This window comes from Rousettus aegyptiacus, unplaced genomic scaffold (genome assembly GCF_014176215.1).
Source record: "Rousettus aegyptiacus isolate mRouAeg1 unplaced genomic scaffold, mRouAeg1.p scaffold_m13_p_5, whole genome shotgun sequence".
NCBI classification, from domain to species: domain Eukaryota; kingdom Metazoa; phylum Chordata; class Mammalia; order Chiroptera; family Pteropodidae; genus Rousettus; species Rousettus aegyptiacus.
Genome location: NW_023416308.1, coordinates 10,705,511 through 10,728,678, shown reverse-complemented (window position 1 = coordinate 10,728,678; position 23,168 = coordinate 10,705,511). Strand labels below are relative to the sequence as shown.

Genomic DNA, 23,168 nt, shown 5'->3' with positions numbered 1-23,168 from the left:
AATTTTCGTCTAGGTAGGAAGATTCTACTTATTAGCCCTTATGGCGCCATATGACAAATTCTAGCCAAGAACACAGCATCCTTTGGGGCAAATCAATAGGTCCAGGGTTGGTAAGTGATCCAGGCTTGGCCAAGCTGAGCCAGTGAGCATAATCCTTGAGATTTTGCTAAAATTTGGGGGAAAGAGGCATTTTCCTTCCTCTTTGGCCAGACTGATGGAGTGGATGGCATATTTGCCAATGCTTTGGGTCTGCTTGAGAATGAAGCCAGTAGAAGGGGAAAGAAGAACTGAGGGATGAATGGGAAAGACAGATCCCCAACGATGTATTTTTGAGCCCCTGGATCCAGCTATACCTGAAGCTGAATATCCTTGGATTTTTAAAAGCTTATGCCAGTTTGAATTGAATTTTCTCTCTCTTGCAAATAAAAGACTCCTAGGTTGGGGCCTGGCGGGTGGCACAAGGCAAGGGTGAACGGCCGAGGTAGTGGAGCTAAGTACGGCAGGACCCCCTCCTCCCGCCCAGGTGCACTGACCTTGACTCCCTGCCCCTGCTGGTGGGGGAGAGGTTCTCCAGAATGGTCCCCTTGTTCTGCGGGGAGGAGGTGGTGAAGGAGTTCCCTGAATCAGAGGTGTTGCCGCTGTTGAGGTCCCGGCTCTTGCTTAGGCCTCCAGTGGGGCTCCCCTTCTCCTGCCCCCGCGACCTGGCTGAGCCGACTTGCATGGCGGGTGGCGAGGAGGTGTCATTGCCCGAGTCGTACTCCTGGGAGCGTCCTCGGGAGGTGGTGAGCGGGCTGGCTGTTTTGGTAAAGAGGTCAGCAGCAGACCCCGACCCAGTGATCTGAAAGTAAAAACACCCGTTGGACACTGCTGAGCGCTGGGCCTGTGGGCTGCGTCTAAATAACCAAGAAATGTTTACCGTCATGATGCACTGTAACGAAAGGAAAGAGAGAGGAAAGGAGAGACGCCAAAAAACAAAAGCACAAATTCCTGAAAGAATACCACAGAAAGGAGTTTTTTTTGTTGTTGTATTTTTTTGTTTTTTTTTTTTTTTTTAATTTTTACCCCCTGCTAGGATAACTGGAAGATTTAGGTATCATGCAGAGAAAAAGCATGCGATTCAGATTAAACGAAAGAAAAAGGAAATTATACAAAATTTAACTTCTAATGAATTAACTCAAACCAAAGAGACAACTTAATAGAAAGGGGTGGGCGTGGGGTGTCAGCACCCTTAAGCTAAAACAATAATAAAAATAAAGGGGAAGGGAGAAACAGAAATGGGGGCTATGGGCCTGCAAAAATATATATATCTTGGAACTAAAAAAAAAAAAAAAAAGAAAAAATAACAGCAACAACAACAAAAACAAAACGGAGATAAAGCCAAAATTTTAAATTTCAACCAAATGTTCTACGAATTGGACTTTTTTTTTTTTTAATAAAAAGTTGTCTGAATAGGACCCTAAACAAATATCACATGGGGAAAAGGAATAAAATAAAGAAGAGGGTTTTTTTGCTTTTTTTAAAAAAATATAAAGTCAAGGTCACAAAATGACATTTTAGTAGTTTTCAACTAAAGGGGAAAAGAAAGGGGGACAAAAAAAAAAATGGAAGTCATAGTCTGACTGAAAACAAACAAACAAAAAAGCTCTCTATGGATATCTGTGTGCGTCCTTTTCCCCCTGGAGAAGGTGGCTAAGGCTCTCGAGTGGCTTCTAATAAATTCTCTCATGTCTTTGCGGATTATATCCACTTACCAAGCAAGAACTCCTCCTTTAGTAGGTAGGTAAGGTGTAAGAGAAAGGGAAGAGCGGGCAACGTGAGTCCATCATTAGAGTCGCAAATGACAAGAAAAAACACACACCTTTCTGTACATCCTCACACTTGGCCCTGAACTTTGAGTTTTTTTTTTTTTTTTTTTTTAAGTATTCTTGACAGGGGAGGCATCGGTTCTGTCTGATTTTCTCGGTAAGGGGACCTCAAGTCATCAACATTAACTTCCTGTCAGTCCCTTAATGCCCAAGTTGGATTAAAAACAAAAACAAAAACCCTCGCTGAAAATGCAAATGGAGGACTAGTGTTTGCAGCTATTAGGTGTCAAGATCAAGGGGACAAGGTGGGGGTGGTTGGCGGTAGTGGGGTGGGGGGAGTGCTTGCAACAAAGGGCTTTAGGTGGGGCTTGGAGATTTGGCTTTAGGGTGACCGGGAATGAGGAGGAGTTCCCAGAATCCTGCTTGAGGCCAACTAGGACAGGGGGTGATGGAGAGCCTGCCCTTGGGAAGGCAGACGGGTGTTAGCACAATGGATGATTTTCTTTAAGTGTTCAGACCATTCTCACAGCTGGGATGACACAGTAGGTTCAGTTCTGGCTCCCGCCCATGGTACCACAGTTAATTTACGTGTGGGCAAGAGGGACCCCTACCCTGAGCCTCCTCCAGTGAAAACTATCCCCAAAGGGCAAGAAGGTGCTACCTGGTTACCACTTCCCAAAGATGACTGGGTACCTGAGGTCTCAGAATTCTGTTTACATGGCCTCTGAGCCCCCTCCAGGGTCTCTGCATGCTCGTCTATGGATCTGTTTTTGTCGGGGATGGACCATGCTTCAAGTGTGCACACTCAGGTACAAGGGTGGCTGTTTGGACAGAACATAGATGTTCAGGCTGAGGAGCCCACCTGCAATGTGTGGAAGGCCCATCATGGCATTGGTGGGTGCAAAGGATGGGAGGAGAAAGGGCGGGGCCAGGGCCTCAGGGTAGATTCTCCCCCACACTGTCCTGTTATGGCCTCGCCCTCTCAGGGGTCTGAGATTCTAACTTTAAATCTGGCTTTTTAGATAATTTTGAAGGCTTGCCAAGATAGGAGAATGTATTTCATTTAAGTTTGCTAGCTTGATTTATAAACAATTAGACAGATAGTATGTGGGCTTCCTTTATACACTTGCCCTGGGTCCCACAAATATTAGTGCAGGCCTCACTATCCAGAGCCTGCCTCCTCCCCACTTTGTCACATGCACCTTGGGCCTTTTGGGCTTTGTTAAGGAACCATTTCTGCCTTCTCAGAAGTTGGCCATGAGGGTGATACATGGAGACACCGGAACTGCGAGAATAACAGAGATAACTCAAACAGCTCAGGATATCAGCTCTCGGACTGGAGAGGCGGGGCTTCTTTGGTGGATTCTCCCAGGAGGCTTTGCGTACAGACAAGGGGATGGTCCAGCTTTACCAAGTTCTACCCAGTGCGGCTGCTGCTTTACCTGCTTGGTGACCTAGCAAGCTTTGCTTTGGGAGAAGGGACCTCAAAATAAGGCTGCTCGGGTGGTTTTCTGGAGTGAGACTTCTTCGTAAATAATGTAAAGGCCCTGCTCCTGTTTCAGTGCCTCCTTTTAATCTTCCTATTGGCAGTTTGGATGTCATATCTTTCCCACCTCTGGGAAAGGTAACATGAGCATTTCCACCACCTCTGTCGGGAATGAGAAAGCATCACGCCAGCCAGCGTGGCCCAGGGACCTGAGCTCTCAGGCTGGAGCTGGGCCCAGGGGTGGGCTCAGAGAATCTTGGCCTCAGAGATGTGAACGTTTGGTGGCCAGGATATCACAAGTGAATCAGGCAAGCTCTCCTTGGAGAGAACCAGGCTCAAGTGAGGGAGCCCGCGAGTACAACGGTTTCCACTGCCTCATCTCTTGCTACCTGGGAGCATTCAGGCTGAGCCCTCCTCTACCCAGGTACTTGTTTCCAGCCTAGACTCCCAATTTCAAAGCATTTGCCCAGGTGCATCATGGGTCCCTGTGGACAAGGATTTCACCAGAGTGAGGCCCTTCAGAGCTAATGGATGCAGAATGGGACCTTGCCTTTTGCACCTTCTCAGAGTGTCTCTACCCGACCATAACCAAAATCCACACGTAACTTGTGTGATTAGAACCGAGGGCTCTAAGACACTGAGCTTTTCCATCATTGCCAGATGATGGAAATGTTCTCTTTGGGTTGAACCTGGTACCTGAAAATACTAATCTCTCATGCTTGTTTAAAAGTCCCATTTTTTTTTTTCCCTTTGGATGAATCTAAATCCTTCGATATGAATGACAACGTCCTTTACCCCCCGACCCTGAGTACTTCACAAAACTTGTCTCTTCCACACCCCCCCACGACCTCAAGCCAACTGACCGGTGAGTTTTCCTGCTTCTGCCACCACATCTTGCTCTGCCAACCCCGGGCCATTTGCACGTGCCATTCCCGCTGCCTAGAACACCGTTTCCCTCTGCCTCACTTCATTCATCCCCCAGTTTACATATATTCCCTCATCTAGAAAGCCTTCTCTTATCCCCCGGGCCAGGACAGCACAAAACTCTCTACTTCATCCATTCATTGACTCTTTCGTTCATTCGCGCATTCAAAAACGAGTGGCTTTTGTGTGCCGCGGCACTGTTACTCAGTGGGGATGATTGTTTTATTGTCTCCCCATCTGGGAGGGAGCTTGCTGAAGGCAGAAACCATACACAACAGGTTCGGCGTTGTGCCAGGTGCCTACCAATCCCTGGCGCAGAGGGTGTGCTGAATGCACAAAGCTGCCCCGCAGTCTGTTGAAAGTCTGAGCTTGGAAGCCTGGACTCATGCTAACTTAATTCATTGGTAGAGATGGCTGGGTGATCAGCCCCTGGGGAGCTCCACCTGAACGACTGCCAGCTTTGGTAATTGGATGAATTTTGAAGCTTCCGTGATACTCAAAATAATCCCTAGGAAACTAGCTGGACCCTTGGCCGAAGGTTGGGTTCCCAAGACTAGTTCAGGGCTGAGTGTGTGAGAACCTCTAGAATCAAGGTTTGGGGCCAGGCCCATGGCAGGGAAAAGGAATAGACTCTGCCCCTCTTTGCTGTGTTTCTCCTCAGACACAAGACCCAGGGGCTCGAGCTGCAGAGTCTCCACAGCGTAAGTTCCAGGCTAAGGTGAGAAGCTCCGGACCTGAGCAGCCTTCCAGCTGGGTCTCCTCACTTCCTTTCCCACCCTCTACTATTCCGGAGAGTAGGTTAAAAGATGAACTGGCCTCTGGCCATTTGTTTGTGCACAACGGGGCTGCTGGCCCATCCATGACTTGTTTGGATTATAAAAAGATGCTCCTCCTGAGTCAGAAATTATAAAAATGTGCCCCTTCTGGGCAGAGAAATTAGAAAAAAAAATGATATCCTTTTCTCTGAGCTGAAGCATCCCCAGGTCGGTCTTCATAACTGGCTTGATGAATGGAGGGTAGGTGGGGTTTAACTCCAAGGCACAGGGCACAATCAGCATAATATAACATCCCTGGCAGGTACCGAACATATAATTCTTCTCACTCTATTTGACCTGCTTAGAGCATTACCTTGGGACAGGAAGGGGGTGGGGCGGGAGGAGGCGGTAGCCTGCAGACAGTCATTCTTGCTTCTTTCAGCCGAAATCTATTTGGTTTTGTCTTTATAAGTCTTGATGGGCTCTGTCTATATTTCCAGAGGACAGGCGCATTCTAATAAACTCATTAGAGATATCTGGATAGTTTAATGGCCTCTTGGCCTCAGACTCCACTTTCTCTGGAGTTTTCCATTTGCCCTACACAAAGAGGAGGAAAAATACAATCTAGGGGACTCAGAGACAGACTGTGGGTCAGGGGGTGGGGAGGTGGCAGCCACATGACGATGGAAAGGAGGCCTTCAAGTCACGAACATTGTGACAGGCAGACAAGAGAGGCCCCCCCATCTCTTAGCGCCTCCTTTTGAGCCAAATACTCTCTCTGGTATGTAAGATGCAAATAATCGCCCACTCTACGTTGATGTGAGAGGACGGCTCCCCCCTGCTCTTTCCTGTCTCCTCGTTTAGATAACAGGCCTCTTAAATTCATGGTCGAAAAGCTTTTCTTCAAACACTGGGAATTTCTCTTCCAGGCAAGTAACTGCTCTCTGCCTCTTTACTCCCAGGTTGGCTGCAAAATGGTGCTTAAGATCCTCGCTGGGCCACTAGACCTGCTGTGGTCCAGTTCCAGTGCCCTCGTGGTACCTGTAACCCTCATTTAAGACTGGGAACCCTCACCCTAGGGCTCTCTCCTTTGGTCCACCCCGACCCCTTCCTCCGTCTCAGCCTGGGCCCTGGTCTCATGTCTTCACAAAGGCTGACCTTTGAGGTTTGGCATGGAGATTCAGCCCTTGTAAAACCTGCTTAATCACCCAGTGAAGTAGCAACTGTCTTAATACGGATTCTCTCAGAAATTGAGACAGGAATTTGAGTGTGGGTAGTTTATCTGAGAGGGCAAGGGACCTCTGTGACGGAGCGGGGAAGTGAGATGAGGGAGAGGAGACGCTGAGGAAAGATGCTGTGAAACCAGGAGCCGCCATGGAACCGGTCGATCTCAACCTAGGAGGGAGCTGGGGTGTTTACATACGAATTCCCCACCACTCACAGGTTGAAGGCTGCACCCAGGGCATGTCAGCTCCCTGGCATGTCCAAAGTGACACTCAGCCAAGCAAAGTGGTCTTTGGCGGCCAGAAGACAATGTCTGGAAGCTGGAGGTTGGCTGTGTGCCCTGAAGCAGGGAGGGTAAAGGGATGTAAGTGGAAAGGGTCAGCTCTAAGCCTCAAAATCACCACTGGAAAGCTGATGGGCTCAGTTACGCTTTCTTTCAGATACGCTTTCGTTAGCCCATTGACTATATTCGACAGTCAATTTGAATTAACTGCCAACATTGCAGAATGGGGCAGTTTCATATAACAACTCCATTTACGGTCTGTGTTGAAAAAAATAAGATCTGGCAACACTGGGTCCACAATCCTGCTTGGCACTAATCGAATCAAAAGTAATGGCAGCTGCCCCTGGCACCACCCGGTCCCCATTGCTTGTACCCATGAGCTGCCTGGCTCCTGAGACAGCCAAGTTTGTAACCCTCTCTTCTGAGTGTACCCTGCTCCCCTGATCATCACTTTGAAGGCAACACAGACACGATGCATCTGTCCCTTCCAGAACCGTAATGGATCACTCCAACTTCCCCATCTCAACCCTTTTCATCGGTCTTGGCCCTTGTCAATGAAAGGAACCAGGAGACCGGAGCTGTTAAGCCAGATCCAGACTCCAGAGCTATTATAAGCTCTCCTTTTTGGGTCAGGATTGTCTCTCTCTCTCTCTCTCTCTCTCTCTCTCTCTCTCTCTCTCTCTCTCTCTCTCTCTCTCCCTCCCTCCCTCCCTCCCTCCCTCTCTCTTTTTAAGGATAAAATGTGTTTTACAAACTCATGGCCATTGGGAGAAAGCAAACAAATATTTTCCCTTTACTCCCTTAACCTCCTCCAAGGTAAAGCTCCAATTTTTTCTTTCTTTCTTTTCCTTTTTTCTTTTTTAAAGCCTATAGCACCTGGTCTTCCTAGGTGGTCTCTCATCCAAGTACTCACCAGGCCCGACCTTGCTTAGCTTCCGAGATCAGACGGGACCGGGCTTGTTCAGGGTGGCGTGGCCGTAGACTCTAATTTTTTCCTTTGAATCTGTAAGCTTGCCTCATCTCCTTGGTCTTTAATATACTCAGTATTAACGCTTGGATTTTCCTAAGTAATTAAATCCCCCCGCTACGAACTCCGGCTCCTGGTATCTCACTGGGACTCTCTCTCAGCCCTCCAGGGAAGCCGGCACTGTTATTTATTGTTTTTGTCTCAAATCATTATTTAATCAAGAACGGGGAAAAAAAGACAACCTCTCACTTACACTTTAAAATTTAATTTCAGCTGAATTCTGAGATCAAGAGGCAGCACAGCCTAATAGGTTACAAAAATACAATCAAGAAGAGAATTCCAATTAAACTGAACAAGTCCATTTACTGAGCTTCAAATGGCCCCATGGAGAGAGATGGCTGTAAATTTTTTTTTTTTCCCCTCTCTCTGCCATATGGGGGACTGGAAATTCTCATGTGAATCTAGAGCTGCGCGGCAGAGCTTTTAGCTAGAGGGGTCTGGTTATTCCTTTAAAAAAAGTCCTTTTGTTTCGCAAAGACATTAAGTTTATTTTCCTTGCTGTTGTTCATCTTCCTTTGCAAACTAATTAGGAAGACGGGAAACAACAACAAAAAAAGATTCTTTGACCTGTCGGGAGTTCATTTGAGAGGAGCAAGGGATGGAGAAGGACAAGGAAACCTGCTAGGGATTATGGGAAGATGACGAAGTCCTTCGGGACTGGAGCCGTCCCACGGGGCTGTGTACTACAGTTGACCTTGGCCCAGGGAGGTGGTCTGGCCTCCTGTCTTTCCCGCCAGCAGGAGCTGACAGGGAACTGTGGCTTCGACTTCTCCATTTCTCTGAAGCCCTTCTTTCTGGCCCCTAGCCCACTGGTTCTCAAAAATCTCTACATGGACCCAGTTTGATAAATTTTTCACCAGCCCAGATTGAGACGAGAAAGATAAGTTCAATGTAATGAGTTTTCCGTCCAGCTAAATGCATTTGATTTAAAAGCTCAGCCTTTCTTCTGAGGCCACGTCAGTCCACCTCGTCTAGTGGTATGATGTCACGCTTGTGATAGAAAATGGTGGTTTCCTTTTTTTCTGTCCCGACTTGGCCGAAATAAAAGTTGACAATGCCATGCTACTCTCTATTTTAAGGGAGCCATGAGACATCCCCATGTCTCATGCCTCCCTTCTGTTGCATTCTGCCCCGTTTCTTCTCTTAACTGTAATGAATGGTGTTGGATGTTTAGTCTTCCCATTGTGGGAGAACTGGAAGGCTTCTGCAGAAAGAACATGGGTCAGGGATCTGCAGACCAAGGCTACCCACTTACTCTCCCTTAGCCTCATTTCCTCTGTCTACAAAATGGGAAGCATATCATCATTCCGTCTTTTTCCTAGGATCGTTCTGCAGTTCACCCGATATCTTGGATATGATTAAGCTTTTTGAAGCAAGAGATGCTCCAGAAACTTCGTGTCTGGGTATCTTTGTAGTGAGTTTAATAAAGCCACTGTGATGACCAATAATAGCACTAACAACTATTATATATTGAGTGTTATGTCCCAAGCGTTGGGCTGTTTTTCACACAGAACTAAAGCTGCATGAGGGCAGGAGCCTCATCCGTCTTGTTTGCTGCTGCTCACCCAGTGCCTGGCACACAGTAGGTGCTTATGCATATTTAAAAAATGGACCGATACCTCAGTTCACTCCATCCTCACATCTACCCTCTGAGGTAGGTATGATTATTAGTCCAAGGTACAGATGAGGACACTGAGGCCTACCCAAGTGAAACGACAGGAGGAAGGCCATGAAATTACACACATGGACTCTGAGATCAGCCTCTCTGGGTTTAAATCTTAACTTCTCCATTAAATGGCTGCCCATTAATTACTTTTTCTAGTCTATAGTTTCCTCATTATAAAATAGATATTAGTGGAAGCTCCTTTGAAGGGCTCTTATAAAAGATAAAGGAGATGACACATGTGAAGAATTCAACCTGGCACATAGTAGGTGCTCAGTAAGCATCAGTTACTGCTTTCATCCGCAGAGTGACAAGTTATAGCTTGTCACAGAGAGACAAGATCAAGAAGCCATAGTATCCGGATCTGCTCCAAAGCCCAGGTCTTCATCACTACCCTCTATTGCCTCCTTCTGTTGACAAATTTCGAGACCCTCTTTTATGAAATCCAAGTTCTGCTTTTTTCTTTTCTTTTTTTTGTCATGGCATCAGTACAGGTTTTTGTTGGCAAGAGAGTATATGGCAATTATTGGTCCATGCTGGAGGGAGAAGAAGAAAAGGAGCCTGCACTTGGTCTAGCTTCTGTCTGGATCAGCCCCCTTCCAGACCCCCTCTCTAGTCTCACGCAACATAGGAAAGGAATCGGCCAAGTCTTGGGACCCCCAACCTCTCTGTAATTGCATCTACCTCAAAGAACTGTTTTGTGGGTCAAATGAGAAAAAAAAAAAAACTGTGTGAAGTATGTGACAGTGCCTGGCACATAATAGCAGTATTTCTCTCTCCCTCTATTCGTCAGCCAGCCATCTCCATTTGGTGAACTCCTCCCCATCCTTCAAAGCCCAGCTCAAATGTTCCTCTATTTGGAAAGCCCTCTCAGACACCGAGACGACATTGTCTGGTCCTTCCTCTGTGGCCCTACTAGACATTCGTTGGACTTGCTTCTATCACCATTTGGGTAATAATAATCAAAACAGTCCTCAATTGGTTGAGTGCGGGGCTGCCCCTTCTGAAGGTAGCTGGCCTTGGTGCTGAAGGGCTATCGGCTCTCACTCTTTAGCTGCTAGACTGTGAGAGGGTCCAGAACATACCAGGGAAGAAAAGAGATGGCTTTGTTGACTGGGGGTGGGGTGAGGTGGAGACAGGGTTTATTTATCAACTGCTGTGCAAGTATTTGAATATTTTAACAACCAAGGAGGTACTGGTGCTCACCGAATCAATCTCAGCTCTAATTACAACACTTATCTCACTGTACTACAGCATTCTGTTGACTACTAGACTGTGAGCTCTGTAGTTCATGAGTATTTTATGCATCTCTCTGTCCCCCTAATGCCTTGAACAGAGATGGTTGAGTGGAGATAAGAAACATGAGTGAGGCTTTGAAGGGCCCCTAAATTGTCTCCTTGGGACCCTCCATTTGGATTTGGGCTCAGACAGAGCAAGAGGGCTTCAGGTTATCTTTACCTCAAGTAGGATTTCAACAAGACACGACCCCAGATTTGCATATTCATATATGTAAATTTTCCCCTTAATGTGATGCACCCGTCCTTGATTTTTTAAAGAGCTGTGCATATGAAATGCCTGCAGTGTAGTGTGATAGGAGCCATGGTGCAGAAGACCCTGCCTACTTAGGTTCCTGTCAGCTCCAGAACCCCAGCTTGCCCTGGAATTCTGTCTCCATCCCTGACTCCAGTCTTCATTTCCTGCTTCCTTTGGCTAACTCTTGCTCCCCTCTGCCCTAACCTAACCCTCACCTTAATTCCAATCCTCGCCTGCTTACCTTCCACCCCATCCCAGCATCTCCACATTTGTTGTTCTATATTGTCTTTTACGGTTTTTATCTGCCTGTCCCTCTCTTAAGAAGGTACAGGCTATTCCTTATTCAGTGGGTCCCGAGAGCCACGTCAGAGCTGACCCTCTACAGATGCTCTGTAGATAACTGATAGATTAGAACAAATGATTGAACAGAGGATTCGATGACAGTGACTTTGCTGTTCTCTTTAACAGACTACTCAGGAAAGTGTTGGGCCAGGACTCTTGGAAAACTTTTGCTCCCACTTGGTAACTTCTTCCATTCCTGCCTTTGCAGGAGAGAAGATGTGAAAGGGTCTAGTGTGGGGGACACTCAGAGGACCAGACTTGGGGGGGGGCACCCAAAGCTTCCAGGAGTCAGGCAAGCATGAGTGGAATGGGACCAGCAGTTTGGGCCACGGTCACCACCTAGGTTGGAAGGTAACCAAAGGCAGGGGAAGCAGGGGCCCTGGCCTTCTCCCAACTCATTCGCTGACTAGTCTGGGCCTAGAACATACATGTATTACTACTACTACCATCGCTATTACCGGCGCTGCTACTATTGTTGCTACTACTAGTTCTATTTCCACTGCTAATGCTACCGCTACTACTACCATTAGCATCAACAAGACATGTGCCACTGTTGTGGCCTAAAATGCTTATTTACATTAAGTGATTGACTCCTTGCAACATGCCTCTTACGAGGTAGGTTTCCTTGTTGTCCTCGTTTTGCAGATTTAGAGGAAACTGAGGCACAGCAAGCTTATGCAACTCGCTCGAGGATCCACAGTTGGTAAGTGCAGAGCCAGAGTCTGGGATGTTGTTGTCATAACCTCTGCTAATATCTGCTGAGTTTCACCCCTGTGCCAAGCGTTGGGCTCGACAGTTTACAACATTACTTTGTTTTTGTCCTAATAACAAGGATTTTGAAGACGATTCATTATCTTCATTTTTTAACAGATGAAGACATGGTGGCTTCAAAATGTTTAAGTAACTATCCCTAGCTCAGAGCCAGGATTTGGCCACGTAACTGTAAACCCATGTTTTCATAACTCTGACCTGCCATGGCCCATAGACGTCATTTCTCTTCTGTGAGTCTCAGTTTCTCTCCTTGAAATCAGGGCACTGAGTTAGGTGAGCTGCCAAGGCCTCTGCCATCTACGTACAGATGAACTTTCAGCTCTTCTGATGAGGGCTGGGCCCACTGGGGACATCGAAGCTTCAAGAACCAATAGCCAATCTGGTAACTTACTAGCTGGGATGGGGAACTACCCTCCCCACCCCCCCTCCCGCCTTTTTTTTTTTTTTTTTTTCAATATCTCAACAGACATGGCCTTTAGGAAACCATCCCAGGCAGTACAAACACATAAGCCAGTTGTTCCCAATGGTATTTTTTAATTAGGGTCGGTTGGGGCCACTGAATGAGCTGTCACAGATACCATACGCAGAGAGACTGGGTAGCTTTCAATGACTTAAAAACATTCCTCCACCTCTTACTGCTTGTATTTTAAATTTATTTCTACCTTTTCAACAATCTCCCTGGGAGACAAGGCATTTCCTCAGAGGAGGGGTCTGTGGAGAGTTCTGGATGGTTTCAGCTAGGCAGAGAATTTGGGCAAAATTTGACTTTGGTGAGAAAGGGTACCCTGACTGGTAAAGAAGAGTTTCCCAGAATGCACTTCAGATAATAACTGCTGTGTCAACGAGACTCAACTAGGGTTTATCATTATCTTCTCTTCCCTGACCTCCTGGCAAGCACTCCTGAGCTTTTCCTGACTCCTACCTCATTCTTTCTGAGGGAGCAGCTCTCTGAAAATTTCAGACTTGCTCATAGCTAGAGAAGACAGGTCCCTGCCCAGCGGCCAGCTGTGAACTCTATATTGGTGTTGAATCGCCTCCTCTTTGTCTGTCTCTTTAGAGTCTATAAAAGGCCTTCGCATACTCTGTCTTATTGGGTATCCCCAACAACCCCATATAGAACTGGTATTTACCAATGAGAAAACTGAGTTTCAAAGAGGTTAAATGACTTTCCCAAAGCCACACAGCTAGGACGTGGCAAAGCTGGGACCTGAGTTCAGGTCCAAGTTCAAATCCCTTGCTCAGGGAACTTGCTGGTGTCGAACTGACTGAAGTCACATTCCAGCTTCTCCTTGCTGACCTCAGGGAGTGTTACATGAGCCTGTTCAATGCCAGGTCGCTAAATTCCATTTGCTCTTGCTTTGCTCTGTGGTTTCTACCCAGACCGTAACCTCTCTGAGCCTTGGTTTTTCGGTCCCATCTGTGGAAGGGACCAGTAAGAGTCACTGTGCTCTCAACTCCCTGAGACACATGAGGACACATGAGAGAACACAGGTCCTGTGCATACGAGGCTGTGTTTACATAGGTAAAATCACATCCCGCCTGGCAATCGATGCTGCAGGCTAGTTGGCATCAAAGATGCGGGCTTCGCTGAAAAGCTGGAGTGCCTCTGGGACCTCAAAGAGCCCCCTTTTCCTTCCTCCCCAAAGAAACCTCCTACGGTGCCTCACACACGCACTCCTGCAGATGTCACTCTGGAGGCCAATACGTATTTTTCAACATCCCCCTGATAAAAAGCCTGGATAGTTGCATTTTTCTAACCACTCGCTCCCAACCCCACATCCCCAAGGCAGTTCTTTCAAAGGCCAGTGAATGACCGTTTGGCTAATCAATAATGAGGTCTGAAACCAGTGGGATATTTGCCCGAGTCTGAATTAAAATATGGCATACACTGCCCTGAACTGGTTCCTCCACCTCCCCCCGGAATCGTAGCCGAAACCGGCTGAGGAGGCTGTGTGGAATACTTACTACACCCCTGGCTGACAGGAGGCTGAGCATCTGGACAGGCTGGGTGGGCGGGTGGCTGGACCGGGCCTCGGGGCTGGCCTTGCCCAGGGTCTTGGAGCAGCGGCGGGAGTGCCTTCGGTGGGACTTCCGCCCTTCCTCAGGGGACCGGCCGCGGTGCCTGGGATCAGGGGAGAGAGACCTGAGGGTCTTTTGAAGGGGAGCATGGCAGAGAGGGAGATGAGGGACCTAGAAAATCTGAGGACTATGAGCATGTGTTTGAGTGTGTTTGTATGAACTACATGTGCCTCTATCCATCCACCCACCCACTTGCCCATTCATTCATTCATTCATTCGTTCTCTCATTTGTTATTTGACAAATGCTTATTCACATACCTGGCAGTGTTTTGGGGGCTGCGGATGCAGCTGTGAAGACGGGAAAGGTCCCTACCCTGATTCGGTTCAATGTCCTTCATTGTCTCTAAGTCTGTATGTGACTGTGTATGTCTGGGCATGTCCATCTGTGTTTTCATGTGTTTGTCTATAAATATAACTGCATTTTCTGCGTGTCTTTGTGTATGCGACTTCGCCATCTGTGAAATAGAAGCATCTTATTGACTGTCACCCAAAACTTTTGAAAAAAAAAGTAGCTGACGAAAATGACAAAGCTGCCTTCTGTGAGCTTTCCAAGCTAGATGTGGCTGCCCCGTCTGCCGTGGAAACCAAAGGAACCTCCGACTCTTCAGAAGCCGTCTGTCTGCGCTCCGCTCGGCCCCTTAGCGCGGAGCCACAGCGGCGATAAATATTAAACCTCACCGATAAGCATGGCACTTGTACACTGCTCTTAAGGTGCTTACACAGTCCTCTCTACAACTCGAAGACATAGCTAAGGCAGGTATTACTTTCCCATTTTACGGATGAGGAAGCTGAGGCTCAGAGACGGTTAGGAACTCGCCTGAGGTCGCACAGCATGAAAACAGCAGAACCAGGGTCAGAGCAGAGTTTTCTACCCTGCAGGAACCGATGCCTATGGTTCTTGCTCTAGAGAGTCCCCCTGCCCTGGGGCCTCCGGATCGTTTATAGTGGATGTTGCCTGCATGCCTGCTGGAGTGTCCCTCAGCTCAGAGGAACTCGGGCAGCAACACCACCATGAGAGGTGACAGCAGAAGGTGGGCTGAAGCCAGGGCGTGCGATGGTAGCGATTTCCCAAAAAGGCGAGTTGGGGAAAGGTAACGTGCATGCCCTGAGCGTCTGCTGCCCCGCATCGCGCTCCGGCCCAGGCCACCAAGGCTGACCTGCAGAGAGCTGACTTGGCCTGGGCTGGAGATGAAGGGCTCGGGCTGAGTCCCATAGACCTGGGTCCCTGTCCCAGTTCTGCCAGTCGCCGTGACCTTGCTCAGATCCCTTTGCCCACCAAGACGCAGTTCTCCCAGCTGTAACGTCATTCATGCCGGTGAGCTCGAAGCACCAATGCAGGCCAGGCAGAGGCCCCGCGGAGCTCGCCGGCGGCTGAGCAAGCATGTCTATTGTTTCCTCGCTGGGAGGGAGACCACACAGCCTGGCCAGGCGCACGCACCTTCTCCTCCCCTCTCAGGCCGGGACGGCCAATGTGTCAGCACAGAGAGGGTCTAAGTTAGGAGAAACCGGACTTGGACAGGCCTCAGAATGAGGCGGTTGGTGCTGGGTGGCCATTCACAGGTTGCTTAGCTTCTCTGTGCTTAGAGCAACCCTTGGCGAGCCTCCTGCAGAGTCCAGGCGGGACTCTCCAGGTCCACCCTCACTCTGTCGCTCGGTACCTAAGTGACAGGCAAGTTCTTTAACCTATCTGTGCCTCAGTTTCCTCATCTATAAGATGGGGCTAACAGAAGTACCCACATCATAGGGCTAACGGAAGTACCCACATCATTTAGGGGACCATGTGGTTGACGGAGGAAGAGTCCTTAGCACCTCAGTGCCCCGTTAGTGGCACCCAGGAGGCACACGTGTCAGCGGGTGGAGGCAGTGGACCCTTCCGTCTGCAGCCCCTTCTCTACGGGGAAGGGCGCCCCTCCTCCGCTGGGAACCAGGCCCCCGGACGCAACGGTGAGAGGCAAAGCGGAGGATAACGGAGTCTCAGCTGGGGCTCTGGGCGGTGGCTGGGTGTGGAGGCTCTTTGGGGTGAGGGGTTACCTGCTCTCACAGCTTGAGGAGCGGGACTCCGAGCTTGGGGACCGCGAGGGGCAGTGGTGATGGCGATGGCGACGGGACTTTCGGGGCCGGCTTCGTGATCTTGGGGTGGGGCGGGTGGGAAGTGAGGAGGAGTCAGAGACGAGAGAGAGACAGAGAGGGAGAGAGAGAGAGAAATTTTAATCACGTGACACACATTGTCCGCTGTCGCCATCCCCCCCAAAGTTAAGCATTTCCCCCGCCTCATTTCCCACATCACCCCAGTTCCCCGTATTGGAATTTGGGGGTCTCTAACCAGCCATACTGAACACAAGTGAGCGGGAAAGGGGTCCTAGGAGGAGCCGGCGGGATGACTCCGCCTCCCACCGCGCTGGCAGCAGCTCCGCTGCAGGCCACACCCCGGACAGGACTGCCACCTCCACATGTCACCCCTCCCTCACCTAAGGCGGGAGTCTCGGTTTTAGACAGCTTCGTGTGCCAGTCAGGCACCATGACGCGTGAATCGATCGGGCATTAACAAAGTATCAACTGACGGGCACAGGGGAAAGAAAGGAGTGGCTTTGCTCAGAATATTGGCATGGTGCTGTATCTTCTAATTCCTCAAGCGAATGTAGAAATACAGAGTTCTATGTAAAAGACTCCTATTTTAAACGGAAGCTCATTTGTAAAAATGACACCATTTAGGGCAAACAAAACACATTTGCAGAGTAAATGAGGCCTTTGGGCTGCCCATCCGTAACCTCAGGACTGGAAAATGAAGTCCAGACTCTTGGCGTGAAGTCAAAAATCCCACTTTCAGAATGAGTTACAAACCTCGGCAACAACCAGAATTATAATAACCGTAATTACGACGACCACCACCAAAACGGGTATGTTTACAGGTTACTTCAGCTCCCTCTAAGTCATAACGATGACTCAGAAGTTGTAGTCGTGGTGGCAGTGGTCACCGAGCACGCACGAGGTGTGTCGATGGTCTGAGCCAAGCCAGGAAGCCAGTGGGAGACAGAGATGACTCTCTCTGGAGATTATCCCGACAAAGGACTCAGGGATAATCAGACCATATCCCCGCCCTGCTTAAAACCCTCCCACTGCCCTCATGGCAAACCCAGACAATGACCCCGAACCCCAAGCACCTTCGGAAGTCACCCCCTGCCTAGCTGGCGACAGCTTCCTTGCACGACATCTCCTGGCCTGGCCTGGCCTGGCCTGGCAGGCTCGAGCGGCTCTGAACCGCCTGGATTCTGCCTCACACATTTCCCAGTCCGTGATGTCCTCGTGATGATGGCAGTGGCGGTGATGATGGATGATGACAATAGGAAACCGTGCCCTAAGCATTTTCCATACGTGGGCTCATCTCTCCTTCACCACAGACTATGGAGTAGGGTCGCTTACCATTCCCATTTCACGGAGGAAGAAACTGAGGCGCAGAAAGTTGAAAGCACTCACCTACCCTGCAGCCTAGAATGGTTCCCGTCACCCTCACTCCCAGCCTGGACACCCCCTCCTGCAGGAAGCCGCCCCTCCTTCCAGCAGCAGGGCGCCCACCGCGCCCCGGCCTCCCGTGTGCCACCGCCATGCTGTGGCCTGTCCCGCGTCTGGCTCCTGCACTCCATTGCACTGTGAGCTCATCGAGGCCGGATGAATGTCTGGCTAACCTCTGTCCTGGACCCAGCACAGGGCCCGTCACACGAGAAGGCCTCACTAAGGGACGCTAACTCACTGCAGTGGTCACATGGTGAGAATCAGCCTAGACATGGGACTCGGCAAGAATAACCACACATTGTGTCAGGGGCACCTCGTTTTTCTTGCTTTTCCCTCTCCTGACTCTTGTCTTTGGCTTTCGCAAATCCTGCTAGCAATTTCTGGGACTCATCCAGCTCTCGGCAAGGGGGAGGGCAGCCGCCTCGCTGCCTTCAGGCAAGCAGTCCTGGTCTCAGCCATGACCCCTCCCAGTGCTCTCAGGGCTGAGCCCAGCCCCTGGCTCTGTGGGCGTCTGTACTGCAGCCCCACTGGACAAGTGATGCTGAGGACTCGGAGAATACGCGGTCTGTCTGAGCTTAGCACAAAAGCATACACGATACGTATGACCAATAACTGCCTCTTGACTTGAATCGGACAAGCTTGATGACTGGGAAGTTCTTCCCTGAGCTAACTCAAAGCCCTACAGCTTCCTCCTGGAGCCTTCCCCAGGCCCCGTGGTGGTGGCTGAACTGACCTCCTTTGCCCTGACCTTGGGTGAAGAGACCTTTTGGAGCAGCAAAGCTGAGCGGCCTCCCTCTGCGCCCCTGCTTCCTCTCCCCTCTGACCCCCAGCAGCTGACTGCCTTTCATCCCATTGCCTTTGATCCTCACTTTAGAAGCTTCTTGGCAGGAGATAAAATATTAGTTGATTGGAAAACACACGCACTAACATTTGCAGGGTATAAAGTAGGTGGGTTGTAACCAAATTCACTTGTAATTTGGCTGGGAACTGAACTCTGCAGGCAGCGCTGGCTGATTTGAATTTCTACCACCAGCTATAACTGTGAACCAGCTGGGGCCCTGTGACAGAGGTCGCGGGGTGCAGGAGCGTCATTGACATCTCCGCGCCCTAAGCCCTAGCAGCCAGGGCTTGGACTCGTATGCACACTCATGAATGTGCATGCACGTAATCATGCGCTCTTAAAGTCCTCAAGCACACGTAGCACGCACACATTGCATACGTAAGAACCATCCTGCATCCTCTGAATGAGTAATGCACACAGATAGATACATAAGCGGTGCACACGCAGAGTGCACAGAATTCGCACACGGTGTCACAGGGAGCATCTGCATGCACTCTGGATGCGTTCATGCTCACGTAACCACAGGCATACATCATGCTTCGTGTGCACACAAAGAATATGCCACACACACACTATTTACCCATATTGCAAATACATCTGTGCACACATAGCTGTTTGCACGACAGAAAAGTGTATAGATGTTTACAAACAATGCGGGTGCTATATATTTACACATTGCATACATATAAATACACAATTCACGCACAGAACACGGAATTCACACGCACGCACACACGATGGGCACGCCGTGCACACCGATGCACACCATTCACTTTCACGCACACACAAACACACGTGCATACTCACACATCACACACACAACCTCGTGCATTCACGCATGCCCCAACCCACACGGCAAGCCACATAAAGGTCTGTCTTTCTCTTCCTTCTTCCTTCCTGCCCACCCACCCTTTTCCTTTCCTGTTCATTAGGAAACTCTAAAACTCTGCCAGTTAAGCGGATCCCCCAACTCCCCACACTGGAGAGAACATTCCAGGTGGTCTCCACTTACTGTTTTTTGTGCCTCTTCTCTTCCCTTCTTTTGCTTTTTGGGCTGGAGGAGCTAAATGAGAAATGGCCGATTAATTGAAAGATGCAAAATTCCAGATAAAGATAAAAATAAACAAGCTGTTAAAATGCTTAACACACAGGGGCCACTAGATCCAGGCAGTTTGGGGACAGACACTGGTCATTTTCAAGACCAGAGTCACCACTGCGCAATTTTTCACCCAGCAGGTTCAGCTAGAAACGGTGACCCACACACACAGGCCGAGAATGGGGTGCAGAGGGTGCCAGGGTCAGCTCTAGGAGCTTAATAATAACAGGAGTGATAAAGGTCATAGTAATATCTTGCCATTTCTCAAGGCTTTATGATAGGATGGGCGCTCTGCTAAATCCTTTTTGTCAATAATCTCGTTTTATTCTGCCTGGAACCTATGGATACTGGCACAGTTTAATGAGCACTCATTTTACAGATGCGGAAACGGAGCCTCAGATAAGACAAAAATCTTGCTCAGATCACACAGATGAGCTGGGATGTGGCCCCAGGACACAGGTCCCCTGAGCCCATGCTCTTGACTGTTGTTTAACCAATGTCTAAGAGAAGAGAGTGAATATTCAAGGAGATATTCTGAAGCCTCACGAAGCTTGGCAGATTTTGAAATGTTCTGTCTGTGAATTTTAAAGTACTGTGTTTTATTATTTTATTTTATTTTTTTCAGTCAGAGGGCTGGGGTATGGATATGAGTTGGGATTCCAGTGTGATCAAATCGAGGTCCCCCAGAGGGTGAACGCCACTTGGTAGTTTAAGCCAGACTGGCTTCAGGGGAGGCCACCAAAATTGCATTACTGGCCTAGGCCCTGGGAACAGGAAATCGATTTCATTTGCATGAAATCACACCTCGAAGTTAGCCTCAGGGATCTGTTCTCACGTTTGAGATGCAGCCTGTGCGACAGAAGAGCCCAGGACCTCACGGAAAATTCCATGTTCCTGTCCCAGCTCTACCGCATAGTTGCTGTGTGACCTCAGGCAAATCACCTGTCTTCTTGGGGACCTGGTTTCCTTGACTGTGATATTGGGCCGTTGCTCAGGCGGTCGGGTGGATGAAGCCGGTAGAATCAATGTCTACTTGTTAATTGACTGAATAAAAGGGCTTTGGACTCTCCCAACGGCTCTGGATGTGGCTATTGTTACTGAAGAGGCCACCGCAGGGAGGCCTGATCCTCCATCTGAGGGATCTGGGTTTAAATTTTGGTTCAGCCGCTTTCTGACTATATGTCTGTCACACCTCCCGTCGGAGTCTCAGTTTCTTCATCTGTAAAATGGGATTAACAAACATATCCACTGCACAGGGTGGTGATGAGAATTGATGGGGATTTAAATACACACCCCGGAAAGGGTTTAGCACAGGATCCGGTTATTGGACACAGCTGGAGGTGACACCTTTATTTGCGCTCACCCACAGAGGCACAGTAGGACTTGGCCTCTGTCACTGAGCCAGGAAGGCTTTGGTGGGGTGGCTGGTGTTTCTCCATATGCCCCAACCCAAGGTTTCAATCAGTGGTAAAACAAACAGACTCTGGCAAGGGTGGAGAGGCTTTCTGGTGGGAGGGGAGAGGTGTGGGGAAGGCCTGGTTCAAGAGCAACCATCTTGAAACTTACAGGGAACCAGCCTAGACCTTGATATCGGAGGAAGATGAAGAGGGTGTGTCCAAGGACACAGACTTTGGAGACAGAGAGCTCTGAGCCTAGGAGTTGCCTGATGCCTGGTTAGGGAAGCAGAAAGCTGAAGTAAGTAGCCAGAGGTGATGGGATTCTTACCTGTGCCTTCTCTTCTTGGAGAATGACCTGATTAAAGGGGGGGAGGAAAGGGGGGGGGGGAGAGAGGGAGGGAGGGAAGGAAGGGAGAAAGAAGGGAAGAAAATAAATATAGATGAGTTTGAGGTTTCTTTTCCTGGGGTGAATGTATCAATGCATTTGTGACCATGTCACAGTGGGGTTGGGACACCTAGCAAATCCTCCTCTCTTAGATTTCAAAGAATATGAGGACCGTATAGGAGACACCAATCTGCATTTAGAATTCCCAAGTAAAAACCTACCAGTGCTCCAGTCCCATCTGGGATGAGGCTGGAGGAGGGAGGCAGAAGAGGGAGTCCTCTGCCTCCTCGCCTACCCTCGGTCTCACCTGCATCTTTCTTTCCCTAGTTGTGGGCTCACCACTGTCAACATCATCATCATCATCGTTTTCGTCATCATGGGACAACCAGCTTCCACATGTGGGACTCTAACTCTGTGCCAGCCTCCATGCTAAGCATCTTTCACACACGACCTCATTCGGTCTTCCCCCAAAGCCTGGGAAGTACTACCAACAACCATTTTATACAGACACTGAAGCTCAGAGAAGTTAGTTAAGTTGCCCAAGGTCACACAGTTCCACCTTAACTGCTGCTCATCCTTCGGAACTCCTCTGAGATGTTTTTTTCTCTTTGTAGCATTTTCTCATCCCCTCAGGCTGGCTGGGTGCCTCCTCTCTGCTCCCACGAGCTCTCTGAGTGAGCTCCTGAGCTTAGCTTTATTATAGTACAGAGTTCTGCAGATGATAATTATGTATTTCTCCAACTAGAATGAGAGGAACGTGAAGGTAGGGGCTGGTCTTGGCCACTGTTCTATTCCTGAGGCCCAGAATCCTTTTTCATGACACATAATGGGTATTTCGATCACATCCCAGATGTGAAAATTGGGAATCTTTCTTTTAATCCTGAAGCTTCATTAATTGAGGACAGAAAAATCATCTCAATGCATCTCCTACCCCTAGCTCCTATTTCCAAAAAAGTCAACCATCAAGAACTTGGGGAAGATGGGCCAGCAGTAGGTGAAGGTTTGGGAAGGACCAGAATCAGCATTTCTCCCTAACGATCTCCCATTGTATGGTCCTTCTTCCTGATAAGCCTCCAACCCCTGGGCGACAGTAGCTGGCAGAAAAACAGCCTGTTTCTAACTCTCCGGCACAGTCTCTTTCTCATGCCAAGAAACCCTTAAGCAAGAAGCCACTTGGCTTCCAAGATCCAGATTAGGAAAAGTCCCCCAACCTGGGACGAATTGTTCAGTGTACGAAGGTGATGAGCTGGCCGTCTACAGCCACCCGCGGGGCAGTTCACGGCTTCTATGAAGAACTTCATGTTGGCAAAGATTTCTAACAGCAAATTAACAACATTTCACGGATTGGTTTGCCCATATCTTCTATTAAGCAAAAACTCAGCATCAGCTGGATCATGGGGGTTGGGGACGGTACATTTCAGTGAAACCAAATCAAGTTGAGACCATTCCGGCAATAAAGGCTGAGATGTGACCACACCCCTGGATTGGGAAAGGTCACTTTGGGGCAACTTTGTAGCAGGGATGAGATGCAGGGGGAAAACCCAAAATAACTCTTTTTTTTTTTTTTTTTTTTTTTTTTACCTTGTGTTCTCTTGTGATTAATTGCACAAGTAATCCACTATTGATGCAGGGAAATTGGAAGATAGAGATAAGCAAAAATATAAACCACTCTTTCCCTATGATCTGCAGCCAACCACAGCGAATAACTTATACAAGGAGCTTCAAAATCCCTACCCCTGGGGGCCGAGCAGGCTTTGTAAATGTGGGGAGCAGGCTAAGTGGGGGCCTGTGGCAAGCCGAGCACCCACACTCCTTTTTATGAACAGCATCTCCTCAGCTCCAGCTGATAGTTGCCCGGGGAAAAATGGGTCCAATGAAGACACAGCTTCTGATTTTACAGAGGAACTGGAAAGCTTAATTTTTATGTTGCAAAATCTCTCAATTATAAAATGTTGGCTTGGCCCGTGAACCACAGAGTTGAGCCCTCTGCTGTATATCCTTCCAATTATTTCCCCCCATAAACATACATGTCTGTGTGAGTGTTTGT

General features: G+C 48.8%; 1 protein-coding gene and 1 pseudogene across 3 annotated transcripts in view; both read right to left on the bottom strand.

The window, feature by feature from the left end:
- SRRM4 (serine/arginine repetitive matrix 4) overlaps positions 1-23,168 on the bottom strand; it is a 143,576-nt gene that overhangs the window by 9,413 nt on the left and 110,995 nt on the right. For all 3 annotated transcript variants that reach the window (XM_036221164.1, XM_036221165.1, XM_036221166.1), the window contains 5 exons: positions 21,065-21,091; positions 19,256-19,306; positions 15,924-16,022; positions 13,779-13,935; positions 534-838 (listed from right to left, as the gene is read on the bottom strand). In XM_036221164.1, coding sequence (XP_036077057.1) covers positions 534-838; positions 13,779-13,935; positions 15,924-16,022; positions 19,256-19,306; positions 21,065-21,091 — 639 coding nt within the window. The remainder of the gene's footprint in view (positions 1-533; positions 839-13,778; positions 13,936-15,923; positions 16,023-19,255; positions 19,307-21,064; positions 21,092-23,168) is intronic.
- On the bottom strand, positions 7,342-7,460 carry LOC118603410 (annotated as a pseudogene).